Source organism: Copadichromis virginalis, linkage group LG18 (genome assembly GCF_057382275.1).
Source record: "Copadichromis virginalis isolate Kocher_CV1m ecotype Utaka linkage group LG18, C_Virginalis_male_GT1.1, whole genome shotgun sequence".
In the NCBI taxonomy this organism is placed as follows: Eukaryota; Metazoa; Chordata; class Actinopteri; order Cichliformes; family Cichlidae; genus Copadichromis; species Copadichromis virginalis.
In genome coordinates, this window is record NC_140635.1 from 5468191 (window position 1) to 5491622 (window position 23432).

At 40.5% G+C, this 23432-nt stretch overlaps 1 protein-coding gene across 3 annotated transcripts in view; it reads left to right on the forward strand.

Annotated features, from left to right (window-relative positions):
- Positions 1 to 23432, forward strand: part of larp4b (La ribonucleoprotein 4B) — a 59010-nt gene that overhangs the window by 17276 nt on the left and 18302 nt on the right. For 2 of the 3 annotated variants that reach the window (XM_085438036.1, XM_085438037.1), the window contains exons 3-10: positions 8901 to 9054; positions 13911 to 14075; positions 14892 to 14970; positions 17370 to 17506; positions 18813 to 18916; positions 22314 to 22424; positions 22586 to 22639; positions 23220 to 23426. In XM_085438036.1, coding sequence (XP_085294162.1) covers positions 8901 to 9054; positions 13911 to 14075; positions 14892 to 14970; positions 17370 to 17506; positions 18813 to 18916; positions 22314 to 22424; positions 22586 to 22639; positions 23220 to 23426 — 1011 coding nt within the window. The remainder of the gene's footprint in view (positions 1 to 8900; positions 9055 to 13910; positions 14076 to 14891; positions 14971 to 17369; positions 17507 to 18812; positions 18917 to 22313; positions 22425 to 22585; positions 22640 to 23219; positions 23427 to 23432) is intronic. The other variant, XM_085438038.1, reaches the window with a different exon arrangement.

The following is a 23432-nucleotide window of genomic DNA, read 5'->3' on the forward strand; positions in this document are numbered from 1 at the left end:
AGGCTGGGTCTTCCAACATGACAATGATCCAAAACACACCGCCCGGGCAACAAAGGAGTGGCTCCGTAAGAAGCATTTGAAAGTCCTGGAGTGGCCTAGCCAGTCTCCAGACCTCAACCCCATAGAAAATCTGTGGCGGGAGTTGAAAGTCCGTGTTGCTCGGCGACAGCCCCAAAACATCACTGCTCTCGAGAAGATCTGCATGGAGGAATGGGCCAAAATACCAGCTACTGTGTGTGCAAACCTGGTAAAGACCTATAGTAAACGTTTGACCTCTGTTATTGCCAACAAAGGTTATGTTACAAAGTATTGAGTTGTATTTTTGTTATTGACCAAATACTTATTTTCCACCCTGATTTACGAATAAATTCTTTACAAATCCTACCATGTGGATTCATGGATTTTTTTTTCACATTCTGTCTCTCACAGTTGAAGTGTACCTCTGGTGCAAATTACTGACCTCTGTCATCATTTTAAGTGGGGGAACTTGCACAATCAGTGGCTGACTAAATACTTTTTTGCCCCACTGTATATTGGTATTTATCATGAAAGCAACAAGTGAGATGTTGCAGCACTTTTTGATGAGGCGTTTTTCATTTAGTATAACAAATGGAGTTTCAGTTCAGTTCTATTTATACAGCACCAAATCACAATGGTAGTCACCTCAGGGCACTTTGTATTATAAGGTAAAGACCCAACAATAATTACACCAAGACCCGAACAATCAAGCGACTCCCTTTGAGCAAGCACGTGGCGACATTGGGGAGGAAACGCTCCCTTTTAGCAAAAAGAAACCTGCTGCAGAACCAGGCTCCAGGAGGAGCAGCCATCTGCTCCAGTTTGAGCTGGGTTCTCAATCAATGTTGGCCTACAACAATTATTAAAAAAGGATAATGATGATAAAAATGTTAATTGTGCTACATTTATTCATGCTCTTTATTTTTGCTACTAACTTAACACCCAGATTTGTCAGTTACAATTTTGGCTTCCTACTATTATGAAAACAAAACCTGGAAAGTCTTGTGATCAGTCACACCTGTTTCCTTAAACACAAAGTGCTTTTTGAGGGCATTTTTTTTTTTTTTTTTTTTTTTTTTTTTTTTTTAATATTATTATTATATCCAAGCGCTGCGGTTTGAAGCTGAGTGTTTCTAGTGTTGGTTCCTGGGCTTTAACCCACTCCCCTGATATGAGTGTATCTCATGCTCGTTTGTGTTTTTAAAAGGGAAAACACATTCTTACACTCGCTGTTTCTTAATGGTAATTCTTACTGTAGCAGAAACTGGAATTTCCTCAGTGCAGTGAAGCATAGCTGCTGCTGGTACAGTGCAGGTGAAATATGGGGACTTGACCTGAGAACAAGCATTCACAGGGGTTGACTCCTCAGGTTGGGCTTCAGTCAACCTCCTCAAAAAGGAAAGAATGCACAATTGAGGAAATGGGCAGAAAGTGAGCGGATGGCCTTGAGGCGAAGAAAAGTTATTTTTCCCGTGTGCTCCAAAATTAGGAAATGGAAAGAGCCTGCTGGGTGTTTTCCCCCCCCCCCCCCCCCCCCCCCCCCACTGTCATTTACAGATGCACACGATTAGAAAGTAGATTGGCAGTGAAAAGGAAAGAGCAAACTATCCTCATGGTTGGGTAGGTCTCAGGTGGGATTCGTTGTGGGAAAAGTGGTCAGAGAAGAAAAATACAGCTCTCAGTTAAATCCACACAGTTCAGCATATCAAGGTTACTGAGCAAAGAGAGAGCACCACATCATATAACGCACAAGAGCTGTAGTTTAGGCCAGGTTACTTTCACATTTATATAATGAGCATTTAAAAGGACCGTAGACTCTACATGACCCAGCTGCTACCAGCTAATTCAGTTTTGAACAAAGGTTTGAATCTAAAGCTTGTGAAACTGTTGAGCCCACAGGAAGTAAAACTTGATCGTCAACCAACATAAAAAAACAAAAGTGTTAACAGTTACTTCCTCAGAATTCAGATTGAACTGCGGGTTAGTCTGCACACTCATTTCTGTCAGATATGAATAAAATTCCGCAACAATTAATCATGCAGTTTGTATCTTTGTAATCTCAAAAAACACTTACTACTGGGCTATGCAGTTATATTAAGGCATGCTTTGTAAATACGATTAAATAATTAATTAAACGTGTTGATAATTCAGTAATGATTGACCCTGTGCACGAGAAAATGCTAACTTCCTGGTTTGAGACCGGATGTAGGGTTGTACATTTCCGGTAGCTTTACTTGGCGGTCAATCGCTACTGCGAAGATATACTCCAAAATCATGTCCAAAACTCGAAAACGGAAAGATCGCGTTAAGTTACAAAGAGCAGAAGGTGGGAACACTCACCACTGTTGTGTCATAAAAAATCTAATGATCAATTTTGACGTTTAAACAGTTTAGATCGATCAGTTGTTTACATCACTCAACACAAGCAGAACTGCATTACTGCAGCAGAAGACACATCATCCACATTCAGAAGCACATCTCTGTATAGTGACTGGTCTTATGATTTAAACGGGCAAATGTTCAGCATTCAAACTACAGGTGAACAATAGTCAAACCAGATGTTTCCCCCATAATGTCGAGATCAGCTAGTCAAGTACACACCTACACAGCATGTTAACAAACCGAGAAAAAAAGCCACACAAAAAATGAATGATTGCTGGTAAGGGTTTCTATACATTGGTATTTACGAAGGGTATGTTGTGACTTACCTTCAAAATTACAGCGGTCCCTCGCTACTAATGCGGTTCACCTTTCACCTCACTGTTTCGCAGATTTTTTTTTAGTGCAAGTTTGCATGCTTATTTTTATTTTATTTTTTTTAAACGTCACATTGTGTCCTGTGCCCTGATCGCTGCAGACGATCTCCTCCGTGACGTCTCTCCTGTACAGTACAGAATCGCTGCATCGATCGATAGCAGTGTGACTCTGAAGTGCAGTACTGTATGTCCACGATGTCCACCAAACGTTTTGCACCGTCAAAAAATAAAATCGGCTACTTGATTTCACCTATCGCTGGTTATTTTTAGAACCTAACACCCGAGGGACAGCTGAGAAATATAACATTTGAATCCCTTTTCTCTTTTGCTTTGAGGCGCAGGGAAAAAATATCAACCAGTCGATGAAAATCATTTACAGATCTATTGGGTAAATGCCCAAGACATCTATAGAAATGTAAATCGCCGCTTGATTCATTCATTTGCTTAACTTGTTTTGGACCGTAAACAAGGCGCTAATAGGACACCGGAAACAAAACTCCCCACAGGAGTTTCCACACCAGAAGTAGCATATGCTAACGTGCACATAGTCTATTCATTTAAATATAAATTGATTTTACTTGAAACTTGTTTCTCTAATTATTTCATGGTTGCGGTGCTACATTGCATCTTGAATTTGTTTTACTTGTCAATCTAATCCATTAAATTCAGGGACGGGTCTAAGAACCATGTAGTCTAAAAAAATGCTTTGGTTTGAAGTTAGCTTTGGCTCACAACTTGGTCAGAGATCTCAACAAATGCTGGTGTGCTTTTGCAAATGAACTTTTTGGCAACGGTACCATTTTAAAACTGGACTTAGATTTTAGGGTGCTTGACATTCATTCTGGGATACCTGGCTGCCCCACATTAGCCTCAACTTGCTGTGCAGGGAAACTGCTCATCTTGGGGTCCTGTGGATGGATGAATATTTGGTATTTTAAGTAATTATGTGTTTAATTGTGTATTAATTTTATTTCCATTTTAATTCACACATTATTTTCTGTATTTATTTAATTTTGGCACTCCTATCACTCCATACGGTAAGTTTAAAATTGTAACAGTAAAACACCAAATTGTAAATATAATTGTAGTAAAATAGCACTCAGTTTTATGGATAATAATGTGCAAGCCATTTGGTGCTACCAGAATTGTGTTGTTCCTTATTCACACGCATGCGTTCACACAGAGACGGAGTGATACACCATATGCTTTGCACATATGTGTCAGAAACAGACCAGAAATTGAGCGTGACCCATTTTTAGCTGTGCATGTTAAATCAAATCAATTATGGACACAAGCTGGAAAGAAAGTGAGCCTGACGGGAATCTTCACAAAAATTTTTTATTTTATTTTATTTTTTTTAGTGGGTCATACGGCAGAGAGAAGCTGCAGTTTCACTGCATATGCAGGTATGAAAATGCTCTGTGTATGAATGCAGATGTAATCAAAACTGTGGGGACAGAAATGCAGACTAGTTTTTAAGGAGTTGTCCAGCTTTGGAAACCGAAGGGGATGTACTCAAAAAGTGTAAATGTAGTTTAGCAACTGGGTAGCCATATCAAAAGATTTCAGATCCTCATTCTTAAATCTGTTGCCAAAGCAGGGAAATGCCACCAATACACAGACACCACACCACTGCTTTTCTCACCACTGTCCAGCCTCGTCAACAAATCTCTTAGATCAGTCTTTTACGACTTGGCTTGCCTTTGAGTTATCGTCTTAAAGAACCACGGTTCTTATACAAATGTGACTAATAATATGATGCTGTTAGTTTTGTTTTCCTCTGGAAGAAGGTTGCAGCGTTAAAGTGAGAAGAGCTAAATGGCTCGTTTCTGAGAGAACTTAAACTTAAATAAATAGAATAAATAGAACTTAAAGGCAAAGAATAAGCTTGCATTAGATGAGAAGTTCAGAAACTTGCTGTAATAAGCACAATTGCCATTTCTTCTAAAGAAATGTTTTAATTCTAACTGAGCCACAGTTTGCTGACTTCTGGTTAAAAGTTACCTCAGCAACCCCCAACACTCGAACCAAGCACAGTAGAAGGTAAAATATATGTTTAGTTATTAAGCATAGATTTAAATTAAAAAAAAAAAATTAGCATAATTAAGGTAAAATATCTAAAAATCAAGAAAGCTAAATAAACAAAATAAGGTATCTTTATAAAAACGGCACAGCAAATATCAGATGATGTTACAGTAAAGTGTAGTGACGATACAAATAAACTGTTAGGGATCATACAAAGCTCCTCTAGTCTAAGAATAAACATAGCATCAGTTAAGTTTAAGCCAGTATCAAGCAGCCCACGTGGACTTATTTTGTAATTTTGACTGTAAAACTACAAAATGCAGTTGACCCTGGTATTCGCAGGGGTTAGGAACCACAACCGCCCGCAAAGAACTGAGAACTGCAAATAATTGAGACGTGGAAAACTTCTTGGCACTACCACAGAAGCTAACATCCACAGTCTTCCTTATCTTCACCTCCTCCTCCTTGATGTACTGGGCGGTACTCTGTTCAACATGAAGGAAAATGAATGGCACTCCTATATTGGCTGCTTTGCAAACACCAGCCAATAGCGTGTCAAATCAAAAAATCTGTGAATAGGCGAATTTTCCCCAAATAATTTGGAGTTACTTTCCACAGAAAAATCTGCGAATACTGAACTGCGTATAGATGGAGGTCGACTGCAGTCATCTTTCTGGAACCATTTGAATAAAAAGCACACACTGTAAAATCTAGGTTCCCCCGTCTGGTGTTCACACAGTACCTTATGAATGCTTTGTGCTACCATGATACACAGAATATCCCTGTAAAGGGCATCTTCTCGTCTTTCCCAAACTGTTTACATTTTGCCTTTAGAACAAGTGGTAAAGGAGTTTAGAAGGCTTGTAAAATGGTCCTGCTGCCAGACCGATGGTTTCAAAGAAAAATAAAAAAAGGTTAAACTGTTCAAATTTGTCTAAATAATGACCTGGGGGGAAAACAACTAATCTGTAGTTGCTAAATTAGTCTAATATTGTAGAAAATGCTGTTAAGGATGATGCATGTTGTAGTATTTGTGATGTGCTCATCTGGCCCATCTGGTCTCCCCAGATCTGTCTGTCAGAGAGGAAAGAGGAGCCTCCGGTCTGCAGACAGACAGATTAGTCCAAATTCAGCTGTTTTTGTTTTCCCTCCCTAAGGACTCTGGTTTGTCTGCTCTGTCTCTCTGTCTGCCTGCCTGCTGGGAGCCCACCTCCATCAAGGAGGGAGAGCAATAAACCCGGTGCTACGTCGGCTGCCCTCCAATGACACTGACTATAACTCATCTCTGTCCACGGTTCGTGATGAATCACATTCTCCTGTTTCCTCCAAAAATACACCCTCAATCAGAAAGGCTGCTAACCTTTCCTTCCTCTGTGAGAGAGGGGAACATTTTAAAATTTTGAAAGGTCAAGCGATGCCCTGGACGTACACGTCCATTGATGTCAGCAGCAGTTTCTATGGCAGCCGCTCGGACAGGAGTGGGAGTTTTACATTGGAGGAAGGATGGATTATTAGCATAGGCGGGGATTTGTCTCTGTCTGGCCAGGCACATCGTGAATGATCTCGTAGTGCCATGTTTGTGAAATACGACTGAGGAACAACATCTCTTGCTGCTCACTTCTTAATCTTGTTGTGTTTTTGTTTCTCTTCCTCCTCCCTTTACTATGTTCAAAAAGAAACCAGTTTGCCCAGCCCTTTATTTTGCAACTTAGCTTGTTAGCAGAATAATATATTAAAGCCAAGGCTCTGGAGGTCTGAATTTGAGTGATGCCTCAGGGTTGATTTAACATGTGGCAGACCGGAGCAGGCATTTCATTTGAGCGCAGGTGTGCGACTCAACGCTGCCTGCACAGCTCCAGCGTTTTGTTTTTTTTTCCTGGGGAATGACTCAGTGCAACGGCGACAAAACAAAAGCAGAGACGGGTGCTTAACGGGAGCGAGACAGCCAGTCAGCTTCTGCAACGTCAGCCCTGGCCCACCGGGGCAGCCGAGCCTCAGTGCTGTCATCAGATTTGTTGAATCAACCCAGCAGCCTGTATCGGAGGAGGGCAGGCAGAGCGTGGCGGTAGCTGTGATTTGACGAGGATGACTTGGAGAGGGGTGGTGGCAGCCGCTTTGCTCAGACGTTCGCAGGTTAGAGCCTGAGGCAAGCCAATGTCGGTCGGAAGACTTCCTTCCTCTGCCCACCGGTGGACATACTTAGACCTTATCTTTATGTATTAGCCATGGATTGGATGCAGTGGACTCTAATACCACCAGCGGCAGGCAGCGTCTGGCCTGCTGTTCCTCAGGAGTTGAGTGAAACGCTGACTCTGACCACCGCTCTGGGTTATAGCCTCTTAGCCTGTGAGACATGCATGCTGAACTGCCGCTTTGATCCTGTGAGTATTTCCAGCAGACACCAGGGGTTTATTAGCCTGGTTCCTGTCAAAACGATTTTTAGTTTGAGGAGTCTTGTTGTCGATTGAGACTTATGTACAACATGACTGATGAATGCTCGCCTTTCTGATTCTCAGCGTAGACCATTTCGAAGAGTCGAGAAGGCATTACAGAAACATTACAGTGAAACGAGGGGTTCTTTTCTTTTTTTTTAAATGCGGGGTTTAAATTAGTTGATCGTAAAGCACATTTTGACCAGGAAAATGCTTAGACTTGAGTAAGTCGTGCTTACATGCACAGTCACCCAGCCGAAAGGCCAATTTTGAGCCAGGAGAAATCCCGGAAATAGAAACTTCTTTTCTGGGCAAGTGAATCTGTCATTTAAATGTCTTATTTTATACTTTCCCTGTATTTTTCTTTAGAGTAAGCAAAGGGAAAATTGTTGTAGAAGGCTTTGCAGTATTGGTATTCTCACAAACTGTAATGTGAGTTGAGACATGAAAGATTTTGTGAAGACTTTTTTTTTTTTTTAACCAAATTACTGTTTGCTATAATATGTCTGGCACATCCACAGTGTTTTATTGGCATATTTTGAAATGTACAGTTCATTGTGCTTATGAATATAAATAAGCAACCTATTTAAAACTGCCTTAAAAAGCAATACATGTGGGGAAAATCGGCTTCTACAGTCTTTGTGCACTTCTCTCTCTTTAGCACTGTTATATTAGCTCGTGTCACTGACAAAATGAGACCCCATAATGTGGGTCACTCATGATGGATTTTAATTGGGTAGAAGGCAAACCCTGATGATTTCCTTAGACACCATCTTGTTGAAATTTTTTATTTTTTTTCCCTTCCCTGTGACCTGGGTGGGTTGATGTCAGCTTGGCTCTTGTGATTGATTTGTAGCAGTTGCAGCGTTTCCTACAGATTCGGTCTTTGATGTTAGCTCATTTGCACTTACACAGGCACAACCATGCTTGCTTCAAATATTTAATTTACTCTGTGACAAATACTGAAGGAATATAATCAGATCAGAGTCTGTGATCACCTGGGTGGACTTCACTTCCACTCGTCTTTGCTGGTGCTGTTGTTCTAACTCTGCTGCGCAAACACGGTGAACTCAACAATATGGTGCATGAAGCAGTTTTCCACCTGCTGCTCTTCTGATTAGAGTGGCCTTCTAGCTCAGAGAGGATCTGCAAAGTGGACTACGGACTGTCGTAGCCAGCTTCAGTCCAACGCAATAGTTTGTTTGAGAGACGGAGAAAATGTCTCACAGGCCGCCACAGCAGGAATGTGGCCAGCGAACCAGAGAGTGGGGAAAAGCAAGACCAAACTTTAAGAATAAGAGTGAGAGGATAGTGGTTTATGTTTTTCATTCAGATGAGTGAACAAGGCAAACATTAGCATATGTGGCTGGTTGGACTACATAAAATCTGTATAGGAAACACTGCTTTGTTGGTGTTCTTTAAATTGCACGGATGAAACATAGGCCACATAAGTCTGTTAGCATGGTTTTAAATATACTTTCAGAACCTGTGAGGTGTATATTTACTAGTAAAAGACAATTCATCGATTACAGTCGTATGATTTATAGTCAAAGTTGATGCCCAAGAAGTTAATGTCATTTCTGATCTTTTTTTAGTAACTACATATACTGATGTGGTGACATACATAAGCTGAAGTTGATTTCTCTAATCGGGCTCTGTTGTTTTGCAGGAATCTGCCAAGGTTTCGGACCTCAACCCCAATGCGAAAGCATGGGCCAACCACATGTTTAGCCTGGACCCCAGCGGGACTGCCGACACCACAACTGCTGCCCTGCAGCCATGGAAGGAAGGCTGCGATAGTTCGGCCGATCCCGGCCCAGAAGGTCATTGATGCACAAAAACTGGCTTCTTATATACTTAGAATCTGACTTTTGGCCACTATAGTGCAAAACAAAGTATAACTGCTCTCCATTTCAGATATATCGAAATAACGCAATACAGAGCATAGATAAGAACATAAAACGTTTCCTGTTTCTAAAACGGTTTATCAGTATAGCATTGAATCATTATTCAGCATTAACAGGAATTTTTCTGCCTATAAATGGTCTTTGTGGCTTATTGTGCATATAACCATGTTTGGTAAATGCATGGCTAAGGCAAAGAGACTGTGTTACCTGACTTAATAGAAGTCTGTGCATTTTTGTGACATTACTAGTGATTTAATAAACCAAAATCTAATTAATCTAACTCCACTTTTTAAACACGCCTTTAGCAGAAGGCCCAAACCCTTTTTATATGCAGGTAAACTCCTAATATGTTAGGCACCATATAAGACAGGGGGTGTCAGACTTGTTATAGATTATGGTCCTCTTTCAAACCCAGTGTTATTTCAAGCTAGGCTAACCTGTAAAACTATTGCATGTTCAACATAATTGCAAAATAATGTTGAACACGTCCCTAAACAGACAGAAGTACATTGTGAAAATATTTACGTGTGGCAGCACAGTGAGAAGTTGGCGGTTTGAGCCCAAGCAGAGCCCTTCTTTAGCATTTTCTTTAGCTAGTGTGGAGTTCAGGTGCAGGTTTGTAATTTCTCACGATTGGACATAGACAACGTAGTAATAGTGCTAGTATTTCATTGAAAAAAAATGGGATGATTAGACTTAGGCAGTCATTGGTGGGTGAGGTATTAACCGCAGGCTGCATGTTTGACACCCAGAATCTTAAATCTTAATCTTAAATATAAAAAAAAAACAACCAAAGTGCACAAAATTGTTCCAGAGAACGTAGCCGTTAAATACAAAATGATTCTGCGCTGCCTCTAGCACCATTCTTCTGGGCTGTAACAGAGATGAAATTGTGTTGCAAGATATTAACTGAAGTTCAAATAAGTTAACTGCAGTCTTGCATAACACCCATGTTGACCACAAGATGGTACATGGAGTAAGTGTAGTGTTCACCATGACACCAACATAATTCAAGCTAGTGTTCGCTCAGCATTCATATATTACTGTTGTATTTTGCTGACTTGTGCTGACTTGGGTAACTAATAGTTTTTACAAATTTACATTAATGAGAAGTAGTCCGTTTAATGCACGTTGGGCTGATCAGCTGCATGAAAACCTTCTGGTAAAACGCTGCCACCATGTGGTGAAAGTTTTCAATTTTCAGAGGGCCTTTACAAAAAGCACCTTTAAATTGTTGCAGGTAAATACTGGACCTGAAAAAGTGGAGAATTATAGGTTTTGGTGGTTGTGGCAGCGTGAAGCAGGTGAACATAGCCAGCAGCTAATTTATTAATGTAATGCGGAGAAACTGAAAATAGTATACAGCTAATCTGAAGCTGAGGTGTAGAAAAGAAAGTGAAATGTTGGCATGTAGTCTGCTTGCTAAGTCTGTAATAATCGAGTAGTGACAAACGGCACAGTCTGGTGTAAAAAGCTGCTTTGTCCACTCTGGTTCCCTTTTCCCACCACACAGGAGACACCCCTTTAATCATTCATACTCAATCTAGAATGAGTTATGAATATTCCAGCTCCAGTCACCCATCTTTCTTTGTAAATGACAGTAATCACTCGCTTCAATGTGCTGAGCCAAGTTTAGCCACAGAGGCAACAAGGACATGGTGGTGAAACAGAAATTATTGATTAGTCTCAGTTTGACGCGCACTGACGTCCTGGCCTACTTCATCTTCCACGTCCGCAAAAACATTTATGGAAAATTTATTACAGAGCACTGCTGATTTAATGCAGTTGGGCCATGCATGTAGTGGTCTGTGACGGAAAATTCACACCACGCCTGCAGTGGTAACAGTGATTTAGTCATGATACTGGCTGGTTCCTCTAATGTCCCCATTCACTGTCAGTATGCTAAACCATTACATGCACATGGAAGCTTATTCTGATTCCTTTGTCGACAAACAAAGACGGACTATTAAAGGTTATGAATTTAAGCCACTTATTATCATTCAACAGCCCTCCTGTCACCTGTTTTTCCTTTTACTTTCATATTGACTTCAAACTTGGGTCCTTCATTTACTGTGGACCCATTGTTTAAACAAAACAAAAAACAACCTGAAAGTTATATGGCAGATGATGAAAAACAGGAACTTATTTTATTTAATGGTTCATCTTTTACTTACTGACCTTGGTGCTGCGTTTCAGACTGTAGGCGATGCCTTTCTCACTTAGAAGGCCGTAAAATGGAAAAAATGAAAATGTAGTTAAAAATTAAAAACGTATGTGCTACGTATCAGCAGTAATGGTTTAGTTAGGGGTTCCCATTCTGTCCCACAGGCCCAATGTTTGACACTCATGGGTTAGCAGTTTTTCTGATGTTTGAGTATTCACCATTATGTTTCACACTTGCCTGATGTGGACGTGACTTCAAAAGTAAAGGTCAAGATTTTCAAATATTCAAATTTGGGGTGGGTGTCATTCGTTGCCTAGACGATGAAACGGTGCTTTCCCCATTATAATCGTTCATATTTTATTAATAAATAACAGCATGGTTTCTGAGACTGCTGGGAGTGATGTGCTAAATTAAGACAGATGACACTCACAGAAGCAGCGTGTGAACGTATTTAGCAAAGGCATGTGGACTCGTAGGCTCCTTCACAAGACCCTTGTCTGGAGGACTCGATCACTTGTCGCTTCTAGTTAGCCACATCTGTGTTTATTTTCACTTTTGCGGTGTGCTTTGTGCTGAAGTTTGAAAGAGTAAGCAGGTCTGAGGATTTGAACAGACGTCCCACAGGCCTAGAGACTGTTTAGTGACCTCATCACAGCTTCCGGCCACTAGAGAATGTGATCCTCAACCAGTTAGCGAGTGGTTGCTGGAGATTGACCATTTAAAAATGGTAATAAATGCTGTTGCAAAACCACCTTGTGATTGTTTTGGTTGCCAGCAGGTTGCTGAAATCACCTGTAGTTTCCATGGAAAACACAAACTTGTCTGGAAATACTTAGATTTTCCTCACCAAGCTTTACTGAAACTTGAAAAGTGGAAAGTAATTGGAAACGTTTCCCTTTAAAGTAAAAGTTGTGCCTCACCAGTACAGCCACCAAGTTCAAAGGATGCAACGTTTACTGAACCTCCCACGGATTACTTCCAATCAGAGAGTTCACTCTCTTAAAAGATTTACTTTTTTATTTTTATCTGTGAAGTGGCCTTTGTGCTGTGCTGTTATGGTCGCTGTTATGCTCCTGCCAAGTCTTTTGTGTTTGAAATGAATCTAAAAGATAAAACGAACCATTTCCCACGGGGGACACGGCTCTGAGTAGATGAACTGTTTTCAGTTTAAGTCACTGTACCGTTCAGTCATGTGCAGAGTATTTCCATAGAGCACCCTGAAGAGAGTTTAGCCAGACCTTAAGGAAAATTGCCGGCACTGTGATTTGATGGAGGTTGCTTAAAACCCTCAAACACAAATTAAGAGGAAAATGCTCTTGAATACGATGGCATTACTAGTCCCACACTGTTTAACCCAGTATTAAAATTTGTCCCAATACTGTTTTAATAAAAGGTTATGTGCTTAATTACCTGAATGTAATTTTTCTCTGGTTTTAGTATATTATCATGTTTCATTCTGTTCTGGCACATCTCTCCTTTGTGATCTGTTTTCATTTTAATTTGCTGTTGACTCGACATTGCCTTCATACCCACTTTGTTTTTAATTCAGTGTAAATGAAATCCACAGCACTAATTCTCAGGATTTATTGCTAGGCTTATTGCTACGCTACAGCCAGAAATGGTGTTTGTCTGTAGCACAAAATATACAGTTTCTTTCTTGGTACAGTTTATTTGAGAAACATTTCCAGTAAATGTATTTATCATTGCATAATGGACCAAAAAAAACACTTGTTAGTACTGTTATTAGTACAATATTACCAGTAGTGCAATATTTACATTTATGTTAAGATGGATCATTTGTTTTAAAGGCAATACTTGTTTTGTTTAGATGTAATTAGTGCTGTAGAAAAGGTTTTATTTTGGAATTACATTAGTTTTTTGCCCAGCCTTTAATGATTCATAATTATTCATTATTTAAGTTGCTCACATTATCATTGTGTATTTCTATAAGATCTGTTGTGCTCTAAAAGGAAAAGAGCGTTCAGAATGATGGTCTTTGCATCTTAATCAGGAAAAGGCTGAGTTTATGTGCCAGGCCAGATGCTTCAGATTGCCTCTGGTAATAATGTCCATTTGTCATTGCACAGGTGTATTGTTGCTGAACTGGGACAAGGTTGGAAATTCGGCACTTAGAACTTAAAAAGGACACTGCTCTCAATTCACATTGGAGCTGTTTTCTTGCTTTTCCTTATCTTCTGCTATATATGTTCATATTAATCAAATCAAAATTTCAAATGATGAGAGCATCTGTCATGTAAACAGTGTGAGCCAAACACTCAGACTGATCTAAATACTGAGTATCTACTCTGTATGATATCACCCCCACCCACCTGCTGTTCACACCTTCTGTAGCTGGAGGGGCAGCCAATCAGAACCAACACAGTTTAAAGGTAGGGTGTCCTTAAATGGCTGGTTTTAGAGGTTGAGCTGAGGGGCTGGATCAAGGCCCAGTTTAAGATTCCAATAAACTAATTTGAACTACAAACCATGTAAAATAAATAAATAAATAAAAATAACTACTATTATGCTCATAGCCCCCCTTTTAAACATCTGGTGATATTCTTATGCCTTTAATCATTATCATAATGCCCATTGTTGATTGTCACAGGCTATGAAGCCAGTGAAGACAAGGCTTACAAGGAGCCCCTTCTAACCGACCCAGATGAGCCTCCACCGGTACCAGTAATGCTGGCTGAGCCAGCCGCCGTCACTCTGGAGTGCTCCGAGTCAGCCTACACAGAATACCCCAAGCCTGGGCAGCCAGGGCACACAGGTGGGCTGGTTAGTGATTGGTTGTTAGTCAGAGGAGGCTCTGAAGTAGTTGTGTATCAGCGGTGTTTATCCACATGTCTACACATGGATACTTTTGTGCTGATTTTTGATGGGGCGGCGTGGACACCCAAGTTTGTAAACAAAGTAACTTGAAATCGAGACGATGTCCACATTTATACCACAGGCACGGCTATTAGAAGGCTTTTAAGGATTTTAAGTGTGTTGGCCTCGTCAATCACACGGGGATCTAAATAAGTTTGATTTCACCTGATCTTGGATAACTCAAGGTTAGAATGAACTACAACCAAACACAGTCGGCTAATGTGGTCGAATATTAAGGGACAGTCTGTCCTCGGGCAGTAGATTTATTTTTGAAGGAGAACAGTGACCGCTTGAGAGGTATTTGTTTTATGTGTTATTTATTGCATCATTAAAATGTCATTGACCTGTTCCAGACACGATCTGCTACGAGACATTTATCTTTTTAAGTGCCCTCTGCTTGAAAGAAGTGTTGACAAAAACAACGAGGCTAAGGGAGGAATGGGTGGTATTAAGATGACTGTGATTATACAACCGTGTAGGAGTAGGTTTCTTAGCGCCCGTGCCATTGCTTCCAACACATTAAATTAGCTTGCATGAGTATTTGCTGTGTGTAAATACGACACTTTTGGTGCTTTTCTTCTTTCTTTTTTTCCTTCTCCATATTTTACAACCCTCTCCACCCACATCCCATTTCATTGTCTGGATAGTGTTTAGAGGATTAGACATAAGCTTAGTTGCTCCTTATTTTACCAAAATCTTTATCCTCTATCAACAGGCAGTGATCCCCAGCCTGACAACCCCCAGGAGGGCTTGAGGGAGCACCTGAAGAAGACCCTGGAGTTCTGTCTTTCCCGGTGAGCCAGTAGCTTCATATCACAGTACAGCCCAGAATTTTATGCTTTTCTTTGAATGTAGGGACATCTCCTTCACTAAGCCTCGAACTATCCATGAGAAACTGGCGTACTGTGCTGAAATCTCAGCCCATCTACTTCAATCATTGCTCAGCAGCTGTTTCATACTTGCTAATGGAGAAAAGCACTTAGATTAAGATCTGGAAGGAAAAACATCTACTTGAAAGTGATTAACACAATGACTTGTGGATGACTGTGTGCAGTCCACTCATGTGTTATTCTGCCTCCTTGAATCCTGTGGTTCCTGATTGGTATAATCAGCACATTAGGCTCAAATAATACTTTCTGTGGCAGTGAAACCTCAGGCGTCCACAGTAGCCTTCATGACGTAAATGTTGTCATCTGCCTGTGCCCCCAAGGGTCTGCATCTGTGCACTCCCCAACTATGACTGTTGGCTGGCTGCACGTGTGAACACGACCTGAAACCCACTGTACCATAAACAAAAATGTTTCTGCTCTATGCTTGCTCTCATATGCTATTAGTTTTCTCCTGGTTTACTCCCAGGGCCCAAATTTTATTTTGTTTTGGGCATCAAGACAAAATCCAGACTTTTAATATGTGGTTTGTTTATTTGCATTTGTGTGTATTTGTTCTACTAGAGAATTTAAGATCGTCTCGAACAACGGTGACTGCCCATGAGATTGCTTTTAAAGTACAACATGGGGCTTTAAACCATAATGAGCCTTGTGCAGTGTCCAGCTACAGGCGCAGTGTGCATTTATACTTGCTCATGGGAGGGGGGATTGTACTGCTGCAAATCTTAACCAAATACCCATCTCATATTATAGTTCTCTTTATTAGTGGTATTAGTAGTAGTAATCTGAAAGCTAAAGGTTAAAAATGAATCCGCCTTCCTCTGTAGACTCGGACATCTCTGCTAGTAAGAGAGGGGACGGCTGCTTTCAGCCGGAGGCAAAGTTTACAAGAAATCTTCTTAATTTAGAAAATTAAGCAAGATGGGGCTTTTTTCTTTCTACCTTCCTTGTTTAAAACAAGCCTGTGACCAATGATGTTTAAGCTTTTTGACCATGACTTTTAGGTTTTGATTACATTTACAGTGACGGCGTTAACAAGGGCTGCTGTTAATTCTAGGAAAACATTTTCTCCCACTCCAACTGGGTCGTAGCACTGCCTCCTAATTGTGTGGATTTTGTGTGTTTCAACCTTTTTGTTGGAGGGACACTTAAGCTCTGTGGGTTGAATGTTGTAACACTGCTCATTCGGACTGTCACAAACTGGGCCACACACTCATTCCAATTAAGGCTTATTAAAGTAAAATAACCATAAAAGAGAAGACTTAAACAGTGGTGGGTGAAGTCAGTATGGTCAGTGGTGTGAATGTCATATTGTATGACGCAACAAAACAAAACAAACGGCCGACAAGATCCAAAAGTGGTGTCTCAGGGTGCCTTCGTGGAGCATTTGTACACTGAATCAGCCGTCTGTCTGCTGTGTGTGTGTGTGTGTGTGCGTCCGTCCGTCCGTCCGTACAGGGTTCATGGGAATTCTGCTTTTTTATTCCCCCTCTCTCTTTGTCAGAGTAAATTAATATTTTCGGTCGTACTGGGAGGTGTGATGGTAATTATATATGTTCCAACATCATTGTTCATGCGCTAAAAGAATTATTAAATCCATCAATAATTAAATGTGTGTGTGCAGCTAGTGTACTGGAAGACTATGTATTGTTTTTGATACCGATCAGGCCTCTTCTCTCTCTCTCTCTCCCTTTGGGTGTGGGCGTCAGGCGTAGTCTGAATGAAAGCCTTATTTCATACTTTTGAATGCCTCTGCGGTGGTGGTGGCTTAGCTGCTGATTTGAAAGGAACTGAGGCCTTGAAAAATTCATTTCATTTTCTCCTCTCTGTGAACTTGGAACAAGCCAACAACAATAGCATACTGTTAGCTTCTCCAAAACTACAGTGGAAGTTAAAAGAAAAAAAAAACCCAAAACTGATCAGATATGAAAACAAGAAGCTATAGAAACCAAAAGACTACTGCTGGGTTACAAAATACTGGACCATACACACCTACAGTGCATTCTTTTGAGAAAAATCTCACAGTTGCAAAAGCAAAGCAGCCAAATGTGCAACAGCTGTAAACTGAAGGAGTTTCAAAAGGTGCACTTGTTACCAGAAGAGCAGCGATTCAGATGCAGTGTCACCCTCAGCAAAGCTGATGTTTATTACACGTGTAAGAGTCGCTCTTATTTAAGAGCAGCTGTGGGTGCTAATCACAGAATTGTTTATCAGAGAAAATGAAGTTTGTTTTCACTGCTGCACCTTTTGCCACCTACACCATGAAAGTCTAACTAACCTCTCCTGTCTGCGTCTCCGTTTGGCAGGGAGAATCTGGCCAGTGACATGTACCTCATCTCCCAAATGGACAGTGACCAATATGTGCCAATTGTGACGGTGGCCAACCTGGACCACATCAAAAAGCTCAGCACGGACGTGGAGCTGATTGTGGACATCTTACGATGTGAGCGAAATGCTTTCAAAGTCACAGTTTTATGCACCAGTTATTTTTCTTGGAGTTCAATCAGAACTCGTCATTGTGCTTGTTTACCTGAACGAGCTGCATGTCAAGAAAACCTTATCAGAGTGAATTTCTATCAGCATGTGGTTGGAGTTGATTTCCCAGGAGAGGTCGTTAAAGTGCATCCAGCAGAGTCTTACCTACTTGTGTTTGATTTGTGCTCGTACTTAGTTTACTGCTTAAATTAATCCTTTCTAGCTTGGAGGCCTTTTTATTTAATGGCTCATTGATCTGTACACTGCCAAGAGTTTTATATTTGAATTTAATCAGGTTACTGTAAATAAACCATCATGTAATTACGCTGCGATTAGGCTTTTTGCATTAATATTTTTTTCTGAAGATGTTCAAGTATGAAACTGCTTGTAATTTACAGATCACCCGTTTGGCCAGTTTCAGGTCCTGCATCCATGATTAGAAATTTTACATATTTATCTATGTTATACAAAGCCTGAGTGCAGCCCCCGTCCATCCTGTCTGAAACAGTCTCTTTTAGCTCCCTTCCCCTGCATTTAAGACAACTTTTTTCCTGATTGGCTGCTCCTCACAAACAGGTGGATGGGGCTGCTGTGCCCAAAGCTCCAGCTATGAGATCATAGCTGGAGCTTTGGGCGCATAGGAGTTAAATACTCTGACCTCATCATTTTAGACTTTGTTCATATTTAATATGAGACTGTTGTACACTCTGGTGTGTGTGTGAGTGTCTGTCATAGAAAATAAGAGTAAAACTGCAAGATTAGTCAGTATTTAATTTGCATTATTTTTTTCCAGCATATTTGAGTCCTCGTAATTTTGTGAATACAGGAGGTACCCACATGAAATTCAGAGCCTGAAAAGCACTTTTAATATCTGTTACACACAGAGTCTAGTCACATCTGCACATGTTAAAATAGAAGTCTGTTAGAGGAGTCGTGCACCAAAATGCATCCAGAAAGTAGATTTGTGGTCTGACTGTTTTGGACCAGTGGCCACGGTGATATCAGCCTTTAAGTTCACAGAAAAGAAAAAGAAAATCTTCAGAAACAGATTGACAGATCACACAGAATTTCAGCCCACCTGTGAGTTCCTTCAGGACACATAACCAGGAAACGTTTCATAGTTTGAAGGTGAACATTTTGCAAGGTTTCATTAGATCTGTGAAAGTTATTGTACGTAATAAACTAGCTGATTATGAAGGGCTTATTAGGTGGGATGTACTGATTGATCCTTCCTGAAATGGCCCATAACACCTTTTCTTTATGACTTCCTGCAGCTTTGCCATTGGTCCAGGTGGATGAGAAGGGGGAAAAGGTGCGACCCAATCAGAACCGCTGCATCGTGATCCTCAGAGAGGTTCCAGAGAGCACGCCCATAGAGGTCAGTGCCGAAACAGGATGTCCAATTACACGTCTGTCCTTTGACGCTACTGTCATGAGTCAACAAACACTAGAAGCATTATTATTCCATGGAAATGGCTCACGCCTAGAACACAAGCATAGCTTATGTACACTGTAGACGCCAGTCTGGTCTGGGTGTCTGATTGATAGTTTGCCTTTATGGTCTGTTCACATTTGTTTAGAAGGTCTTCTATTTACAGTCCCAGTAGTTAAACTGGGATTGTAAATAGAAATGCAAGTAGATAAATGTTTGCTTTTAGTTAATTAAATTTAGTTCTTCTTTAATATTTTACTCATTTCTGAATTCAGGGGAAATATTCTGCTAATGAAGTTCAAACATGGATGAAGTCGACAGACTCTGAATTATTTAATGTTTCTGTTAGGATGCATAACTTAATATAGTGAATTCTTATGCCTCAGTCACCATAATTAGTTTTTTAGTTATCATATGTGCCTGAACAGGTAACTCTACACGTATCCTTGATTTATTTAGGATTTGGTGTGTTTTATGTCGTGTTCTTGGATATTTTTTAAATCAATCTTTGTTATGCTTAAAGCGGAGTCTGCAGAATGCTGTCACTGTTACACATTAAGCTAATTAAACCATGATAACGAGGTGGTATGACTCCAAAGGAGACCAGAGAGTAGAGCTGGGCGATAGAACGATAACGATATGTATCGCGATATAACTTTTACTCGATAGAGAAATTAAGCTATCGCGATAGACCTCGCCGCTCTTGTCCTCTTAAAAAAAAAAAAAAAAAAAAAAAAGGTCAGCCGATCCAAATTCAGTAGCGCAGAGCCGAACCAATCACAGCCGCAGCGTCACGTCGCGTGACTTGTTAGTACAGCACAAGTGCCAAGCCGCACATGTGTTTGTTTGGGAAGCAGCCAGCGGGTAATGGAGCCAGCGCATAATGGAGGAAATGAGTGTGCCGACTAGAAAAATCAACCGAGCGTGACCGAAGAGAAAACAGATGATGGTTCCAATGCCGGAGAGATTGTCGAACGGAAGAGCCATAGAAGTTCCGTAGTGTGAAGGTATTTCGGCTATTTCAAGTCTGACAAAAAACAGAGTAGCGTGCACTGTAAATTGTGCCGAAAGCAAGTCTGGAAATACAATAAACTGGAGCATGCGTCACACTGTGCGCCACGTTATTGTTTCGGTGAAATGAATTTCTACAATACTGTTACTGTTAATTCTACTCTCTGCAGTGTTTAAATGCTTACATATACACACAGTTACTGTCCGTCCACACATACGACTCGGTTCTGCTTCTATGCCGCAGCTTTGTTTACTTTTTCCCACCGAGGCTTCTAGACTTCTGATTGGCCAACATTTCTGCACGGTTAGGAATCTAGCGCCACCTGCTGCTTTGGCATGTTCATAGCAGCGTTTTCCTTCATTTCTGCCTTTATGTGTGGACGGGATTATTTTTCAAAACGAAAACGGAAAATCTCCGTTTTCAAAAATACCCGTGTACGTGTGGACGTAGCCTCAGTCTCTGACTGGAAGCGCTAATTCGTCATTCGGCTTTTGTCAGACTAAAGTAACTGTTACAACTGTTTGAAAAGCTCAGCTATACAACAAGGAGAGATTGAGAATTTCCTTTTAGTTCTCAGTTTATTTGATATTGACAAAAGTTAGTCAGTTTTGTCTGTTCTTCTGTAAAACAAACTAAGATTTATTTTTAGAATTAATATTTTGTTTCTAAGTGGAATTGACAATTTAGTCTGTTTCATTTGTTCTATTTTGAAACTTAAACGCTTTAGCGGCTGCCTTTTGTGTAGTTTGCAATATTTGCCTTTATTTAGCTGAAAAAGTCTCATGTTCCTTAAGTACATCTACCCTGTTGAACTTATTATGGGAAATAAATATTTAAAAAGAAGCTGCTGATTATTTCACATTTTACTTGTGAGCAACGGCACATTTAAATCTTACAAATATAGTTATTTGGCTTATATCGTGATAGATATCGTTATCGCCTGAAATGAAAAAAACATATCGTGATATGAAAAAATCTCATATCGCCCAGCTCTACCAGAGAGTAGACATTTAAGGTAGACACCTCACCTTTCCAAAATGCAAAGTCAGGATTTTATCCAGTCATGACCCGTCCTTTCCCAGCAAGCACCACAAACCACACATTTTGAGCATTTTGAGGTTATTGAGAAGCATTTTCCTGTCGAGCAGTGACGGTAAAACATTTGCAGAGGTCTTGTGTAATATCAGTAACTCTCTTATCTGCCCCAGCCTGACAGAACATTTTCAGTTCAGCTGACTCCGAGCTAATGACTGTTATCACAGCGGTGCATTTTCAGCTCCGCAGAAAGTCCACGTCAAACAGATCTGCTCATATAAACAATATTTTTCTATCACATCATTCCCCATATTTCCTTAATACTGGAAAGTACACTAGTTATTTTGCTCAGAGCATCATATTTAGTTGTGAAATATAGAGAGAGGAGCAGCGAAACGTGGTTTTCTGCAGCTTATTCAATTATGGGTTGTTTGTAGTCTAAATCTTACGAGTATTAAATGTAATAATGTACCTTTGGTCCAGTTTAACCTGCGGGAATTTGTGAAGGCTTCTTTAAAGCTTTTTGCACCCACAGAGAGAAGAAATTGGAAAACATGCTTGTAGTGTCTCCTGATGTCTTTACGGCAGATATGAAGTAAATTCATCAAACAGCCAAAAATTATAAGCATCTCTAGAAGCAACTAGGGGTCGCCCAGTAGTGCAGCTCTCTGTGATGCACTTCATGATGCAGCTAAAAAAAAAGGGGGGTTTTGTTTTGCTTGTTAAGAGAATGTGTAAACTAGTACTCTGTGGAGTTCAATAATAATAATAATGACAAAACAAAACCAGAAGGTGAATCTGGCTGCTTGAAGAACCAGTTGGAAAATGGAAAATAGCCTTAATATTGGACACATTCTCTGCTTCAAGGTGTAATTTTGAATGAAGCTGCTTCAGGTTAAACTAATACAGCACTTGTGTAGTTTATTTCCCACGGTGCAAGCTGTGCCAACAAGAGGCCACCTATGAAATCATTCACATATAGCAAAGACTGATCTAATCTGCCATTAGACAATAATGACAGATGGAGGAAGCTTCCAGGTCTGAAGCGTGACGTCAATACAAAGTGCCGTCTTATGACCAGCAGGGGGCAGCTGTTCTGATTGCAGATTCTATTGAAAATAAACATGTAAGGCAACATGGTGGCTATGTCCACTTTTAAATCTGTAATTGGGAAACATAACTGAATAGATCTTCATTATTATTTTTTCATAGTCTTGCTGCCCAGCCTGGGCCACCGGGGTTGTAGCAGATCTGTAGTGAAACAGTGGAATGAAATGAGTTTCTCTTGTTTTGCAGGAGGTCGAGGCTCTTTTTAAGGGGGACAACTTACCCAAGTTTATCAACTGTGAATTTGCCTACAATGACAACTGGTTCATCACTTTTGAATCAGAAGCAGATGCACAGCAGGTATCCGTACATGTGGACAGTTAATTTCATGCATTCATTCAGTTTTGATTTCATTAGTAATTTATACTAGTATTTAAATCTGAGTTTAAGCATCAAAGTTATCAGTGAACTTTGTGTGTTTTAAGTCACTAATGCTGTCCTGCGTTTCCTTTGTTTTAAAGGCATATCAATATCTCCGTGAGGAAGTAAAGACCTTCCAAGGGAAGCCAATAAAGGTAGGCTCACATTTTATTGGTTTGAGGCTGAGCTGGAAAGAAAACAATTTGCAAATCAAAAGATGCTCGAGAATCAGATGCACCCTGCTGGTGGTGATTTCAGGCTCTCGTCACTGTCAGTTTATGCATTTTGAGCTATATTCAAACCACTTCTGTTCATGAATGTGGTCTCAAAAGTCAAATATTATCCCCTGTCATGCAAAATGAATCAGCAGAGAAGCACACATCCAACTTTTTTGTAGACAGCTCACAAATCACAGGTTTTTGCTTAAGGGGTTCATTCAGAGGTCTGCTTGTTATTTAAGGACCACATGAAGCGTGTAAATGTAAATTGCATTCCTCTGTACTAAAACAATTTTTTAGATTTGGCTGAAAAACGTTGATCAATACCTCTAAGCCCATGGTACACATGAATATTTATTAACAACCGATGAAACAAACAAATTTTGTGAAGATGGTTGAGAAATGTATTTTTTTATTTGTATTTTTTCCTCAACTGTATTAGCAGTTAGTTATAATATCGATCTCTCTTTTGGGCGCTGGTGCTAATTTCTCTCTCTGTTCGGGCTCTTTCTACCAGGCGAGGATAAAGGCGAAGGCAATCGCTATCAACACTTTCATACCAAAGAACGGTTACCGGCCGGTGGAGGTGAACCCGTACGCTCAGCAGCGCTACACATCCTACTACATCCCGCCGGTTTACAGCCCCCAGCAGCAATTCCCGTTATACAGCCTCATCACGCCGCAGGCCTGGTCGGCCACACACAGCTTCATCGACCCCGCGCTGGTAAGA